The sequence below is a fragment of the Cibotium barometz genome, chromosome 59, assembly GCF_041138505.1.
Source record: "Cibotium barometz isolate CiBa-2024 chromosome 59, ASM4113850v1, whole genome shotgun sequence".
NCBI classification, from domain to species: Eukaryota; Viridiplantae; Streptophyta; class Polypodiopsida; order Cyatheales; family Cibotiaceae; genus Cibotium; species Cibotium barometz.
The window spans coordinates 23,660,894-23,678,309 of record NC_141104.1 but is presented as its reverse complement, the minus strand read 5'-3'; the positions used below and the strand labels follow the sequence as shown (position 1 = coordinate 23,678,309).

The 17,416-nt window shown below is 42.6% G+C and overlaps 2 protein-coding genes across 2 annotated transcripts in view; both read right to left on the bottom strand.

Annotated features, from left to right (window-relative positions):
• Nucleotides 1-5,131, bottom strand: part of LOC147605627 (uncharacterized) — a 56,286-nt gene extending 51,155 nt beyond the window's left edge. The window contains exon 1 of the mRNA XM_086793561.1: nucleotides 4,974-5,131. Coding sequence (XP_086649687.1) covers nucleotides 4,974-5,087 — 114 coding nt within the window. The 5' untranslated portion in view covers nucleotides 5,088-5,131. The remainder of the gene's footprint in view (nucleotides 1-4,973) is intronic.
• Nucleotides 5,132-12,786: 7,655 nt separating this feature from the next.
• LOC147605626 (uncharacterized) lies at nucleotides 12,787-16,798 on the bottom strand. Its single transcript, XM_086793632.1, has 3 exons — nucleotides 16,578-16,798; nucleotides 13,235-14,058; nucleotides 12,787-13,106 (listed from the first exon to the last, which is right to left on the bottom strand). The coding sequence occupies exons 1-3, from the start codon at nucleotides 16,796-16,798 to the stop codon at nucleotides 12,787-12,789; spliced, it is 1,365 nt and encodes a 454-aa protein (XP_086649758.1).
• Nucleotides 16,799-17,416: the final 618 nt, after the last annotated feature.

The window sequence follows — 17,416 nt, the reverse complement described above, 5'->3', positions numbered from 1 at the left end:
TAGACGCTTAATATATCTTTCTTTTCTTTTCTTTTCTCTCTTTCTTTTCCATGGTTCAGATTCATCATGGATACGTTGTACTACCTTTTGTTAGACATCATCTTCTTGTTGTTGGCTTCATGTTTGGTGTCCTATTTTAGCCTCTAGGGATGACCATGTTAGCTAGAGGAGCTGGTCACCCCTCACACATGTTTTCCCATATTATTCCCCATTTTATGGAATCTTGGGCTTTTTTCCCTAGTTGTGGAGGACCTTTTTCCCTAGTCGTCTGCCTTCATATGGGCATATATATAGCTAGCTTGCCTCCCTCATTCTTCGCTGCTTGCTTAGCATTGTTTGTTGCAGTCCCTCACATAGGAGGTTTTCTCCCCTCTTGCTCGGGGCATGTATTCCTTTGGATGATGATATTAAGAGCAAGTTCTCACCTATGTTTTCTCTCCATCTCTCTCTCACTCTCTCTCCTATGTTTCCACTTTCCCTTCTTCCGCTGCACATTCTATCATGGTATCAAAGCGCCGGTGATCTACAATGTTGGATGCTCCCTCCTCTCCCTCCTGGCTGCGTTTTTCTGCAGATGGACAGATCTGCATTTTTTTTCTTAAAATTGCTGCTGGTCACCTGCCTCTTCCAAGCGTCTTCTCCATTGTAGCTATTGGTCATCCTTTACAAGTTTTGATCCCTGAGATTCACCTATTTTCTACTCTATTTTCAGGGCAGCAACACCTAGAGTGCTGCGTTTTTTTCAGGTGGTTGTCTACAGCAGTTTTGCAGCAAGTCTTCAGTATTCAGCACCATCCCCCCCCCCCCCCCCCCCCCCCCCCCCCCCGCGTGCTGGCCACCTATTCTATGCAAGACAGCAGCAGCCTAAATGCTGCGTTTTTTCTCCTAATTTGCTGATTTGATTCTACACTCAGAGGGGGCCCATCTCTAGCTACTTCACTTGAGGATCAGTTTTGGGAGCTGTTTTGTATCTGTAGAGACTTTCTTCTTTGACAGGAGTTTACAGATTTTGGAGGAGAGCAGTGATCTTTCCAGAGATCCTGAGCAGAGTTTATTTTGTCCGAGCCTCTGTTCTTTGCAGTGTTTGCAGAACAAGGAGGGTGTTTTGCTTGTGAGGTGTTATCCTTTCACATGGATCACATATTTGTTGCTGATTCTTAGGATCTGATTCTACTTATGGAACAGTCTTCTGCTCTCAGTGATGCTCTTGAGGACTTTGTTACCCCTGCAGTTTATATTTCTGCTTCCCTTCCTCATTGTGAGTCGTCTACCTTTGCCTCTCTTTGTGATGCTTCTAAGGATGCCCCTCCCCCTGCCCGTTCTGCATTTGGTTTACTGCGGTGTGCAGGTTTGTTGTTTTGGAGGATGGTTTTTTGGACCCAGTGGGATGCTTTGGATCTGTGGTTGCTAACCGTGCCGGGGGCATAGTGGTACTTCCAGAGTTTTTTGGATTTGGATCAAAATCAGGTTGGGCTTGTACCAATCTGACGACTTCTTTTTTTCAGAGGGGGATGTGGAGTCCTCTCATCTCGCGATGCCCACCTCAGTGAAGTGTGCTTATATACAGCATTGGGCAACTCATGGTACGGAGTTTGAGCAGATGGACCATAGTGTCTTTACATCTTGCGATGCCGACCTTTTCAGAGGATGCTTTTTTACAGCATTTGGCTACTCTTGGTACAGAGTTGAAGCAGATTGACTCTATATCTTTGGAGGGTTCTAGTAAGGAGCAACCTGCTTCTCCCAGGCTTGATTATCTACAAGATCTGATCTTGGTTGGTTTTGAGGTTTTTCATACCTTCTCCAGGCTGGATACACGACATTTAACTTCGGGGAGTGTTCTTACACTTGGGTTTGGAACCATTATTTGGAGTAGCACATCACAGCCTACTTGGTTATTTTCCTCCAGAGGAGCGGTGTACCTCACAGCTTGTTCTGTTGCTTTTGTAGCTGAGTTGCGGAGGAGATTGCTTGTGGAGCTTTCCTGGTACCTGTTTCTACAGTCTTTCATCTTTGATCGAGGACGGCATCTCTGGCTTCTTGGAGTTCACTCAGTATGCGGTGCTGAGAGGGGGGTGTTAGACATCATCTTCTTGTTGCTGGATTCATGTTTGGTGTCTTATTTTAGCCTCTAGGGCTGAACATGTTAGCTAGAGGGACTAGTCACCCCTCACATATGTTTTCCCATATTATTCCCCATTTTATGGAGTCTTGGGGTTTTTTCCCTAATGCTGGAGGACCTTTTTCCCTAGTCAATTGCCTTCATATGGGCATATATATAGCTGGCTTGCCTCCCTCATTCTTCACTGCTTGCTTAGCATTGTTTGCTGCAGTCCCTCACATACAAGGTTTTCTCCCCTCTTGCTCAGGACATGTATTCCTTTGGATGATGATATTGAGAGCAGGTTCTACCTGTGTTTCCTCTCCATCTCTCTCTCACTCTCTCTCCTGTGTTTCCACTTTCCCTTCTTCTGCTGCACATTCTATCACCTTTTTGGTCTCATAGACCCTCTGGGTCTTTGAAGACGTTAATATATCTCTCTCTCACTCTCTCCTAGATGCATCACTAGCACACTTCGAGCAACAAAGCTTCCAAGCACATTTCCAGCAGGCCCGTAATCATTGACTCACTCATCAGGCTAGCAGCCTTGTATGAGGCACCTTTCTATGCAATAGATCTCCCATCTCCAAAGTGGAGCCACAGGGAGAGACCCCTGCTGTCTGGTCTCATTTGCACCAAGCCCACCATCCGGCATCTTGTTACTTTAGCTGAATTTGCACTCGCCCTTGCCATACATATGCTTTATTTCAGTTGATCACATATTTGCATAGAGTACACACCATGGGGGAGATGCGATAGAAGGCCGACAAAGGCTACCACGGCTGGCCCTATTCTCCTCCATGCAGCTTGTTTCTCAAGGAGTGGAAGACTGTTGGCATGCACGTGTTAACAGTGGATGGCATCACATCAACATGGCGTGTGCATGCTCGTTGGGGAACGAATGCAAGGCTCTCAATCGTAAGCAAACGATTCATGCGTGGGTCCAACCAGCCACACTCCCAGCACAGATGAGCTTACTACAGACCACTTTCTAACATCAACAGAGACAGGGGTTATACAGATGCCCAAATACCAAACACATGTCATGCATTGAGTAAATCTTTAGGGTAGCTGAGAATCTCAAGTCTCATCACACCAGTTGCATGTAGAGACATGCCATGACACGGGAGCACATGGAACTCCAGAAATGCAAAGCAAATGACATAGGAGGTGGAGAGAGAGGAGCTCATTGTGCTGATATTGCACTTGCTGCATCCTATTTCGTGTTAACTCATTAGGGCACTTACCTTGCCTTAGCAAGCATGCGCACATGCATCCACACACATTCCTGCTTCTACACACTGAGTGGACCCCACACAAACACTACTTAGCTCTTTCTTCCTGTGGATGCATGCGCACATGCATCCACACACATTACTGCTTCTCACACTGAGTGGACCCCACACAAACACTACTTAGCTCTTTCTTCCTACACGTAGGGAAATGCAAAGCAAACAATATGGACCACTTACTCCCAAGACCCTCAAACTAGGGACAAGATACCTTGGAGACCTGCAGCAGCAGAGAGGCAGTTCTACATCCATCACCCAAAGGGTGACACAAAGGGGATGAATAAAGAGCCCACCAGTGCAGACATGGAGCTCAGACCTCTTTAGCAGATACATGGGAGCTTCCATACTCGAAAAAAGAGAACATCAGCCACCCCAATGTAACCCAGTCAGCTTAACAAAGAGAGAGCACAACTCTAGTAAAGGGGCACCAATACAAATGACAAAAGGTCCATAGAATGGCTCCATCTTTTCATTTGACCCCTATACTTTATGGGTAGGACATGATAGTGTTGATTCCATCATTACATTAGATGTCTTGGACATGAATCTCTCTCTCTCTCTCTCTCTCTCTCTCTCTCTCTCTCTCTCTCAACGATCAAGGTGCTCTTTATGTTTTTTCCATGATCCAGTCACTTCATGGATACATTGTAACACTTTTGTTCTCATAAACCCTTTGGTCTTTTGAAGACGTTAATAGAACTTTCTTTCATTGTTCTCTCTTGGATATGCTTCCTTGGCCCTCTTGGAGACACAGTGTATCCCACCTCTAGGAACCGAGCACAAAGAGTTGGTTGTTTTAATGCACTGGTGAGACCAGCAAAGATGTATGGGGCTGATTTGGGAGAGGGCAGGTGATGATGTTTTCCCAAATGACCAGAAGTAAGTCCTCTATACCACGAGATAGTGTTGGCCGAGTTTGGGGTGGCACCGCTGGTTCTTGATGCACTCTTTCAGACAATCACATACATCTCCCATTTTTACACATTGGACAGAGACCGCCTCCCAAGGATGGCATTTGAGTCTTCCAGAGCTTACACAAGAAGTCCTGGTACTCACAGGTTGCCAGCAAAATTAACATGCACGGCCTTCACATGGACCGCCTCCCTCCTTTTGAGTAGAGTATGGACTCCCCATTCTTGAAGCTCTCTCGGCAAGAACCATCATTGTGTGCGCCTTCTAGTCTGCCTCGTGAAGCCACACACTGCGAGCCCGTCTTCGAAAGCTGGGTTTGGCTAGCGTGTCTGCAGAAAAGAAAGCAATCCACATGGGAAAAAGACACTAGCCGAGCTAGGGATCCACAAGATGACTGTTGATGTGTTTATACATAGCAGCGAGAGATTGGAATCCCCTTGCAGGATACAAGATTATTGAAGCTCTCGGCGTGTGATTGACTCCCGCCCCCTTCAGTTGGTTGCTACTGATTGAGTAGCCCTCCCATGGATGCATGCCTATTAAGTAGCCCTCCCATGTATGCATGCCTATGGATAGCTACAAACGCACTCAGTTGTGAGTCTTTGCGACGTCAAAGAAAAAGGAAAGAGAGAGAGAGAGAGAGAGAGAGAGAAGGTTGCGTTGCCAACCTGCTGCTGGAGTACAAGGGCAAGGGCCCAATCAGAGGTGGTGGCGTTAGGATCATCCAAGGGTTGTTTAGCAGCAGGCTCTACTGAGCCCGAGCGCGACAAGTCCTCCTCCATGTTTTAATTCCACCTGCCTTTTTCCAAAGATGCTTTGCCACACTACCTCCCCAAATTTGATAGGACGCTCGGGCATTTGACCAGGTTTGGCTACTAAAGCTCTAATTATAGTTATAATTGTCACTACCTATTAGTGTCAGTGCCCGAATTTGACCAGGTTTGGCTACTAAAGCTCTAATTATAGTTATAATTGTAACTACCTATTAGTGTTGGTGCCCAAATTTGACCAGGTTTGGCTACTAAAGCTCTAATTATAGTAATATTGTAACTACCTATTAGTGTTAGTGCGAGAAGCATAATCTAGTTTTGGCTTTAGAGAGCACTCAACTAAGGGCAATGCATCATTTCCAACAACATAAGATGGTAAGGCATCTCCACCACTTGATGTAGATGTCTTTTACTTTCTTAAAAAAGTCTTTCGTGGACCTACACACAAAGACATAAGTATTAATAAAAACACGAAACATAAACATTAAGGAATATACATGATGATTACGCTTACCACACAAACAAATGAGTGCTTTGTCCTAGGTGCAACAGGTTGCTATATAAAACACAACAAAACCTAAAGCTCGTGTAGTATGAGCTACGTCAGATCCAATCATATGGAATTGAGTACCCCTCAAAAGAGGCAACACAGGTCTCATGGTCACTAATAGTCCGAAAAATGAACTCCTTAAGTAGACACCATACTCACCCCATACAGCTGAATGGCCTCATCAATGACTTTCACCATAAAGGCATCAACCAATGGTAAAATCTTAAAATAAAATAGAAAACGATGAACATATATAATAAAATGTATAAATATTCATATAATCACATGATTTATGTATAGTTTGCTTACTCGTCTTTATGGTCGTCAATCATGATGCCAACAAGATATGTGTGTATCTTCAAAGTGGTGGCTCTGTAGAAAACTAAGTTATATAATGCATGTTTCAAGCAATTTTAGCTTTGAATAAATAGAAAAGGTAAATTCAAAAATATTAACCTGGAATGTTACACTCCCGCATATCCAACGTGAATATAATATTAGACATGATTCTTCCTAAATTGAAACAATAAATCAGTAAACACCGGCACAAAAGAAATAGATCCACAACCACACATCCACATCAATACAAACACACACACAGATTCATACGTAGACATGCACATAGACACTAATATAGTACACACAACAATCTATACAATGAGACCATTCAATACAAATACACACACATTTATATGTAGACACACATGAGTGTGTGTTTTGAAGGAGCTTTGTGGAGAGAGCTTTTAGTGTCACAATGTATCTTGCCATCCACGACCACCACCTTCTCCCCATCCACCACAACCCCCAAAACCACCACTACCATAGCCTACCACCACCATCATCGCCACCTCCATCCCACCACCACCTCCTCACCCTAAAGCCTTTTCATCCCCCTCTCTGTATTATATTGACATCTTATTACATTCTTCTCCATCCTCTGCCTAACTTTGTCATGATCTTTTCTAATCTTCTCTCGTCTATGTAGCCCCCTCCTCTCAGTCCAAATCCTTTTGCTCATCACCTCTGTACTTACTATCTCCGTACTCTCTTGTCTCTACTTATCTCCCTCCATCTAACTCCCCCCCTCCCTTTCCCTTTGTATAATATCGATCCCTCCATCTCCCTGCAAGATCGATTCTTGCATTGTGTAAAAGGATTAACTGTGATACATTATAAAATATAGATTAAGGTACATGAATTTTTCATGGGTATATAGAAGTACTATTAAAAGAAAGCAGCATCTACATTATCTTAATATTAGCTTAATTAACCTTGGATTAGCCTAGATTATGAAGATTAGGGTAGGTTTAGAGAGAAGAAAGGGTAAAGTGATTAGCCCCAATATTTTCTTGCATTGGTATATATATACATGACCACCCCTTTCACACTGTCATTAATATCGTCCATGGGCATTGTCCATTAGCCTTGGGCCTAATGGTTACTAAAGCTATGATCAGTAGGTTAAGATAAAAAATATTGAAGTACCCTATGATCACTCTTCACAAAGAAGTGACTCCCATACAAGTAATAATGCCACTTCTTTATCACATGAAGTATTTCTAACATCTCTTGATCATAGACATGCATAACCATCTCTTTTTCATCAAGCTTTTGGCTCTTAAATGTAATTACTCCATGATCTTGAAACAAAACAGCCACAAGGGCTCTTCCACATGCATCAACTTGAAATGGCTTCGTGAAGTTCGGGCATACAAGTATGGGGGCTAATATGAGCATTCCCTTGATCTCTTGGAAGCTCCTATCGGCTATGGCATCCCAAAAGAAAGCTTCTTTCTTAAGCTTATCGGTAAGAGGAGTGGTAATATGAGTATATCACTTAATAAACCTCCTATAGAGTGATGACAAGCCCAAGAATCCTCTCAATTCAATTGTATTTGTAGATGTGGGCCAATTCTTAACACATTCCACCTTCTTGGGATCCACCATAATGCCTTCCTTGCTCACTATGTGTCCAAGATACTCAACCTTTTGTATCATAAATGTACACTTTCTCTCCTTTACATACAAGTTGTTGGCCCTTAACGTTGAGAGAAAGAAAACGGGAGAGTATCTACTGCCTCTATAGTATATTCCTCCTCACACACCTTGAGATGTATACACACACCCAGACAGAAAAAACTTATGATTACCCCCTTGGAACATCCAACAGAAGTCCTCCTAAATGACAACCACATCGCAATCATCCCAAGCCGACACCTTCCTTGCAAAGCTCATCTCGAGTAGATGTCCGTAGAACTCTCATATGCATAAAACGGAGTTCGGTAGGGGAAGATACCCCCGTTGAAGGTAGGTAGGTAGGTTCACTAAAATGCCCAAAAACACGCTCTCTGGAAAGTTTTTTTTTTTTGTCTAAAAGAGCCATGTACTTATTAGCGCAACCCTCTTGTACATCAATATTGCCAAGCTTGTAACTTGAGTGTCCAGGCTTTAACTCCAGAGCAAGAAAGTACACCGGTAAGCTCATAGTACCCACTTTACAACTGAATGGTCCCACACTTTATCGGACTCTCCATCCCATAGTGGCACTTAGAATAAAAGTTGCAGCCTCATGGCATACTTTGCCACCTTCAACTGGTCATATTTCTCTGCAAACTCAACCAAATGGAGTGCTGTAAAGCACAACATGTACACCATATACACCTCCATCAAGCAGGTGGTCTTACATAGCATCCATCTATCTGCATACCCTCCAAATGAGCTAAAACCAATGGAATTTAGGCTGCAATCACATAGCCTCAAATTTCAAACAGCCATATCTCACAGCCATGGACTTCAAAGGATAAGTTGTAAAGCACAATAGAAGGAGTACATCAAACACCATCATATGAGCCTACTGACCACCACTTTGGACACATGTTCACCTCCTGGATACATAAGCTCTCGGACATCATATAGCCCCCTTATGAACATAGGTAACCACAAACGTATGTACATAGGCAAACCATAAACCATATGTACAAGGCCACAAAACTGGCGCTTATTCCAGCCACAACAACACCCATATGTACAGTGGCAAAAACAGCATCTAGTAAAAACAAAGACCTGTTGGGGGTGGCTAGCTACACCATATAAAAATCCACACATATTTGCCCCCCCAACTAGCATGGAACACTTTCAAGTGTTCCATGCATGCACTGTAGTATCACATAATCCTCGTGACATAAGGCTTGAGTCTAATACCATTGACTCGAGCCTTATGTAACTTTCCATCAAGATCCATCAACTGATAACTGCCATTGTCAAACACCTCTTGAATAACATACGGACCCTCCCATCTCACTTTAAACTTGGTTTGAAAAGTTGAATCCACAGCACTGTTATACCTCATAAACCAACATACCTTTCTGCAGCCCTTTCTCCTTAATCTTTTCATTAAACATGTCAGCTCTTCCAACTGCTCATAGAAGCCAATAGCACTTTCTCTATTCAATAACAAGGTGTGCATAGAAATGAATCTTTCCTTGACATGTTCATCCTCAGCCATACCATGCTTTAAAACAAATTCCAAAGATGGTAGCATTACATTGACTGGGAGCACACACTCTTCACCATATACCAAATGGAAAGGAGTATAACCTGTAGCAGATTTTTGGGTCACCCTGCATGCCCATAATGCCCTATCCAAATACGTATCCCAGTCTTTGGGACGCTCTTCCACAAGCTTGAATAACATTTTCTGTAACACCCCATTAAAAGCTTCCACTAGGCCATTACATTGGGGGTGGTAGGGAGTAGAGAACCTGTGTTTGATCTCCAATTTTTTGACCAGATCTTTCATGAGATCATTTCTGAATTCCCTGCCCTGATCACTTACAAGCTCTAGAGGCACTCCAAACCTGCAACATAAGTGATTAAATACAAAATCCCCAATATCCTTTGAAGAAGCACCCCGACTAGCTTTTGCTTCTGGCCACCTGGTCATATAATCAACCGCACTAAGTATGTAATGTTTCCCATTCCTTGTACCTGGTAGGGGTCCTATCACATCTAAACCCCACTTTTCAAAGGGTCCATAACTCACTATGTGCCTCATTGGTTCTGGCATCAATGTTTTTTTCTGAAACAATTGACACTCATGGCAGCTTCTACACCAATGCACAATATCTCTATTCATGCTGGGCCACATAAGCTGCGCATTTAAAACTTTTCTTCTCGTAATTTTGACCCCAAAATGTCCACCACATCCTTCTTCATGACATGCTTTCAAACAAGTAGCAATCTCATCAAAATGAAGAACTCTCCGAATAACGCCATCCACCCCTTTGTGAAACAAATGCTCACCAATCAACACATACCGCAAAGCCCTCTTAGTGATTGCATGCCTTTGCCTGGAATTCAACTCCCTTCTTGCAAAGCTAGTTTGCAATACATGTTCCTCCTCTCATGAAGGGATTCCCTCCCAAGATACTTCGGCTCTAGCACTTGCAAAGCATGCAAATCCCTCATAAAAACACCCTTTGCTAGTTCATGGGCTCTCACATTTTTGTCTCTAGGTACATGCCAAATCTGAAAGGCTATAAACGACTTCAATAGCTTCCGCACCTTGAAGAACCAACCTTTCATACCTTCTTTGTTTACCTTCCCTGTACCCTGCACCTGCCTTATGATCAACATTGCATCACCTTTAATCAATAGCTTCTTAACCTATCTTCTCACACATTCTTCCAAGCCCAAATATAAACTAGCATATTCCGCCTCATTATTAGACTTTACATTCACTTCTTGGCTGCCAAACCAAGTTTCCACACCTTCTTTGTTCACAAAAACAAAACCAATTCCTGCTTTACCGATGCTTCTCTTAAAAGCCCCATCAAAGTACAAAGTGCCTTCCACATCCTGTAATTCCTCATGCATAGCAGAAGTAGGCACAATCTTCTTTTCCAACTCTTTCTTTGTGCTATTTTTGACATTGATTTCTTTAAAAGTAAGCATGTCAGCCATGTTGGCACGCACATTCTCTTAACAAAATTAATGTCAAACTGCTGCAACTCAAGTATCCACTTCTGAAGCTTGGGGCTATCACCTGGATATTTTAGAGCATGAGGCAATAAAGAACATGATGTTAAGACCATAAAAGGTTTACTAATAAGGTAGGACTTCAGTCTCTTTGTTGCATAGACCATGGTCCATACTATAACTGTTCTACTTCATGCCAAGTCTGCCCAACAGTTGACATTGTCTTACATAGTAAACCGGTCTCATATAAGATTGCTTCTTGCCCTTTTGCATCAATACTGCCCCAATAGCCTGCTTTCCAACACTCAAACTCAAATAGAAGGTTTCATCCCAGCATGGAGGCATCATTGTGGGCAAAATAGAGAGTTTTTCCTTTACATTTTCAAAAGCTTCCTGTTCTTTTTCTATCCACACCAAAGGGTCTCTTTGCATTGCCTTTTGTAAAGGGTGCACATACTCTGCCAGCATACAAAAAGACCTTGATAAGTACCTGAGCTTTTGCACAAAACTCATAAGTTCCTTGGTGTTCTTGGGACTCTCCATCATGAGAAGGCATTCAACTTTAGCTGGATCTGGAGAAATTCCATTTTCACTGATTTCATGCCCCAAGAGGACCACTCTAGCCCTTGCAATCTTACATTTTGTCGGATTTAGTTGACCCCCATCTTCATCAATCTTTTTAAAAACCTTGTCAAGCTTTTCTACATGTAACAACCTGTCAATATGCACACAGAAGTCGTCCATGAAAACCTTTACAAAGCTTCCTAGATAAGGTCCCAAGGTTGTATCCATCCAGCCTTCAAAGCTTGCATAAGCATTCACTAAGCCAAAGGGCATGACCCTGAAGCAATATATACCCCATGGGGTAATGAAGGCAGTCTTCTTTTGATCCTGTTCAGCTATCATAATTTGGTAATAGCCACTAAAACCGTCACAAACTGAAAATCTTTCATCACCTGCAACCTTATCTAGAATCTCATCCTGGAATGGAAGAGGATAATGGTGTCTCTTAGTGGCAGCATTCAAAGGTTTATAATCAACGCACACCCTCCATTTATTACCCTTTTTGGGCACAATAACCACTGGCGATATCCATTCCGCATCATCGACCCGATATATAAAACCTGCTTTTAAGAGCTTATTGACTTCTGTTTCCAACACCTGTTTTTGAATCACGCTAAGTCTCCTCATCTTTTGAACCACTGGTTTGGCACCTTCCTTGAGTTTTATTTCATGAATGACCCTGTTTGTCCCTCTCATCTGAGTGTAGTCTTTGGCAAACAATTTTGGATACCTGTTAAACAAGGCTTCATAAGCATCTCTTTCCTGATCAGTTAAATCACTAGCCAACATTGCCATCAACTCTTCTTTAGGCACATTTGGCACATCATCAACCATATAAGGGTCACTTGTCTCACTTTTACCTGCTTTTTCTTCATCATCCAAAGATATTTGCATAGCACACACATCCACATCAAGGTCAAGAAGACTTTGATCGTAAATGTTATCATCATCATAGGAAGAAGAACTATTGGAATCATCATCATAGGTATCCTGTGAAGTAGATGGCAATTTAAGTTCCATGTCTGGCTTCTCATCAATCTCGAGTACCTTACCTTTCCTCATATCATACCTGATCCGTTTATTCTTGGGCCTATCCACAAAAAGATCGATACATCCCCTGTACCAATCATGTCGAGATCTCATGCCAATCAACCAATGCCTCCCCAAAATGATAGGATATGCTCCAAGCTTCGCAGGCATAATATGAATATCCATAGTGGCTCGCTGCCCCAACACATTTAACTCCAAATCATGTATAACACCCAGACATTTAACCCGACTACTATTTGCCATCCTCACACTGAAAAGAGACCTGCTAGTGAGTTCTAGCCCCAACAAATGCATAGTCTCCTCAGTCATCACACACACTTGTGCTCCACCATCCATATAGGCCTTGTCTACTCTTCTTCCATGCACCCAAGCATCTATAACAGGTAACACATCAGTGACTTTGTGAAGCTGCACTACATGTGCTTCTGGCTTCTTCACCTTGACTCGCTTCAGGCTAGCAAGTTTGTGCCAATGTCTTCTCACACTTGGGCTTAAGTTTAAAAGCTGGCCATAGGTAATATCTGCTTTCTTCTTCTTTAGGTCTTCTAAAAGGCTATAAGCAGGTTGCCCTTATCCTAGCTGGAAGTCGTCCATGGTGACCTTCCTTCTTCTCCTCTTTACTTTAGCTTCACCTTGTTTACTCGACTCTCCTATTTCCATTGGTGCTTTCCCTTTATCCATGTCTTTTCTAGTCTTCATTCTTGACTTTTCTTCCCTACGGGCCTCTTCAGTTTCTGACTTTTGTGCTCTTTTCCTTTTGTATGCCAACACATCGGCCTCATCCTCCTCATCACCTTCTTCAACAGCTTCCAATATCCCAACAGCAAACTGTGGTGGTGCCTGGGCTTGATTTTGGCCTTGCTCTGCTGCTGCGCTTGCCCTTGAGGTACCTGTACATTGACATTGCCCTCTCTCACATTATTTCTTTGCCTCGGGGCTATGGGATATATACCACCTGGCTCTCTTCTTGGTAAGGGACATTGGGGAGAATAATGACCCCTCTCTCCACAATTGTAACATTGGACATTTTCATTGCGAGGTCTTGGGGCTCGCTCTCCTTGAGGACGCCTCACCTGGTGTTGTTGAATTGCTTGCATAACAATATTAAGGCTTCCAATTTGGTCTGTTAACTTCTGTATTTCCTGTTGAAGGGTCTCTTGACCTTGAGTAGGATCAGCTACTTTTGGAGCTTCCACATGAAGCTCTCTTTCACAATGCACATCCATAGATAGAGGCTTTACTAATTCTCCAAAGGGCACAAGGGATCCGCCATAATGGAAAGGAACATCCCTTTCTTTACTCAGCATTTCCTGCTTCCTTATCTTCTTTCTCCACTGCTCCTTGGCTATCCTCACAGCCTCTTCATATGTTCCTGGATCCTTGAGCTCTACCTTGTCTTTAATGCTCTTATGTAAAAGACACACAAACCTGTCCTTCTTCAAGAAACCAGGAGGTACTTGATTCTCTTCCAGGCCTCTTAAGATTCTCCTCCAGCAAGCTTCAAACCTGTTTACCTGTTCATTGATATCTTGGTCTTCTCCTTGCTGCAATCTACTCAATTCCTTCCATAGTTCCTCGGGAGCATCAGCTTTTTCAAATCTTCCTCTTAATGCTTTGCAGAGTTGAGCCCAATTACCTTTTTGCCCCTCGGTGAGCGTATCTTCGTACCATACTCGAGCCTCACCCTCCATTAGCAAGCTCACAAGACGTAATTTGAATCCATCATCATCTCTATTACTCTTCAGAGTGGTCAACTCGACATGTCGTATGAATTTGTCCACATCTTCGCCTTTTCCGCCCTTGAAAACCTCAAACGCCTCGCCAGCCAGGCCTTGAGTTGATCTACAAGCGATATCACCCCGTAGACCTCTTAGTTGAAGCTGCCTTCCAATCCTTAGTGGGGGCACCAAAAAGGATGAGAGAAAGAAAACGGGAGAGTATCTACTGCCTCTATAGTATATTCCTCCTCACACACCTTGAGATGTATACACACACCCAGACAGAAAAAACTTATGATTACCCCCTTGGAACATCCAACAAAAGTCCTCCTAGATGACAACCACATCCCAATCATCCCAAGCCGACACCTTCCTTGCGAAGCTCATCTCGAGTAGATGTCCGTAGAACTCTCATATGCATAAAACGGAGTTCGGTAGGGGAAGATACCCCCGTTGAAGGTAGGTAGGTTCACTAAAATGCCCCCATTGAAGGTAGGTAGGTTCACTAAAATGCCCAAAAACACGCTCTCTGGAAAGTTTTTTTTTTTTTTTTGTCTAAAAGAGCCATGTACTTATTAGCGCAACCCTCTTGTACATCAATATTGCCAAGCTTGTAACTTGAGTGTCCAGGCTTCAACTCCAGAGCAAGAAAGTACACCGGTAAGCTCATAGTACCCACTTTACAACTGAATGGTCCCACACTTTATCGGACTCTCCATCCCATAATGGCACTTAGAATAAAAGTTGCAGCCTCATGGCATACTTTGCCACCTTCAACTGGTCATATTTCTCTGCAAACTCAACCAAATGGAGTGCTGTAAAGCACAACACGTACACCATATAACCTCCATCAAGCAGGTGGTCTTACATAGCATCCATCTACCTGCATACCCTCCAAATGAGCTAAAACCAATGGAATTTAGGCTGCAATCACATAGCCTCAAACTTCAAACAGCCATATCTCACAGCCATGGACTTCAAAGGATAAGTTGTAAAGCACAATAGAAGGAGTACATCAAACACCATCATATGAGCCTACTGACCACCACTTTGGACACATGTTCACCTCCTGAATACATAAGCTCTCGGACATCATATAGCCCCCTTATGAACATAGGTAACCACAAACGTATGTACATAGGCAAACCATAAACCATATGTACAAGGCCACAAAACTGGTGCTTATTCCAGCCACAACAACACCCATATGTACAGTGGCAAAAACAGCATCTAGTAAAAACAAAGACCTGTTGGGGGTGGCTAGCTGCACCATATAAAAATCCACACAACGTATCCAAAACAGCCCTTACATACATTAAGTGCTCTTTCTCCCCCTTGCTATATATCAAGATATCATCGAAGAATACAAGTACCCATTTGTAGATAAAGGGTCCAAGCACCTTATTCATTAGGCTTGAAACATTTTCGACGCATTGCACAACCCAAATGGCATACCCTGATCTCAAATCAATCTTGGAGAAGAAACATGCACCTTTCAAGTCATCAATTCTTGGAATAGGGAATCTATTCTTAATTGTAGATTTATTTAAATCCCTATAGTTCACACAATTTGAAAAGTTCCGTCCTTCTTCTTGACCAAGAGTACGAGTGATGCAAAAGGTTGTTGGCTAGGAGTAACCCATCCCTTGTCCATAAGCTCTTATAGTTGCTTTGCCACCCACTTCATCCTTCTCCACTTTTGACAATCTACAGGATGGTTTGTTAACAGGCTTGGTGTGCAGCTTTAGCTCTATCCCATAATCCATCTCCCATTTTGGCGGCGGCAAGCACTTTGGCATTTGGAGCACATCTTCATACTCTTTTAGCAATTCCTTCGTACCTTTATGCATAACTTTACCCTTTTCCTTATTGCTTTCTTCCTTGCAAAGTTGTAAAACATATATGCATCCCATTTTTTTAAGCTCCCTCTTGAGTTGTGTTGCATTGATCATCTTGATACTTGGCACATGAGTTCTAGTCAATGTAATCTCATCATTTCCATGCATAAAAGCTCATATACCCTTGCTGTAAATTCATGTAAAACAACCCAAGAGTTACCAACCAATCATATCCCAAAACAATGTCAATGGGACCCATATCCAAGACAAGTAAATCAACCTTCAAAGTATAATCCCTTGTGAGCACATCAAACTCACATCTTTGCATACCAATGTGAAATCTATCTTTGCCCCATTAGCCACTTGAAGTTCATTCCACAAAGGTAAAACTATGGGTTGTAATTTGAGATTGCACATGGATTTTGTGTTGATAAAGCTATGTGTGCTCCCACTATCAATCAAAACATGTGCCACCCTTCCATTTATGCATGCCTTCAACCTTAATCTATTTGCCCCTTTGCAACCGCCAGCATAGGCATCACTTGAGATATTATATAAGGTAGCCATTTTATCGTTGTCATCATGATGAACACACATAGGCAATGGTAATCCATCATCATAATAAACTTCACTCTTCTTTGATCCACCGGGATCAAAAGGGAATTCACTATCATTCTCTACATCTTCAACTTTATTGTTGGCATCTTCAAAACACTCCTTGTAATCATCCATGTCCTCCTTAATGTTTTCGTGGCCAAGGTTAGCTGAGAATCATGCTTAGGGTCATCTTCTTGGCCTTACAAACCTTCCAATGTTCCTTGTTCCATTTGTCACCACAATTAAAGCATAAGCCCTTTCCTTCAAGTCATTAATGCGGTCTTCACCAATAATAACCTTGCTCTTGTTAGATGTTTTTGTATCAACTTGCTTCCCATCAACATTTGGAGGTCGAGAAAAATAATTGCCAAATCTGAAATTTCCTCTTCCACCTCTTCCATAAACGGTTGGGAATCTAGGAGGACCCATATGATAAGCCACTTAAAGTCTTGCCCAAAGTTGAAGTGCCAAAATCAGCCCTAAACCCATGCCTTGCTCTGCTTCCATGTGTATACTTTGCCTCATAGATCTCCACAAGAAGCATGGCCTCCTTGATGGTTCTGGGTCTTTGAGCATCCACATCAACCTTAATGTTGTTTTATATTCCTTTAATGAAATTCCTCAATTCTTACTTCTCACTCGAGCCTTCCACATGAAATGAAAACAACATGAACTTATGTCCCATAATCCTTGACATTACCCATTTGAGAGCAATCATCCCATTTCTCCACCATCCTTGATCTATTAATGGGTGAAATAAAGGTTCTCCTCATCTCATTCTTGAAGTCCATCCAAGTAGTGATCAAATAGCCATGAGCATTCAAGTGCCACCACCACGTATGGGTATAGCCTTCTAGATGCAAAGTAGAAAATAACACCTTGGCCCTACAAGGGCTAAGCTACGAGGGCTGTACTCACTACAAGGGCTAAGCTCAAAGTAAAGCTCCATTTTATCAATCCATTCTTTGAGATCCTCATTGGTTAAGCCTTCACGTTTGAACTTAGTAAATGTTATCTTGTCCTTCACTCCCTTAAACTTGTCTTCAT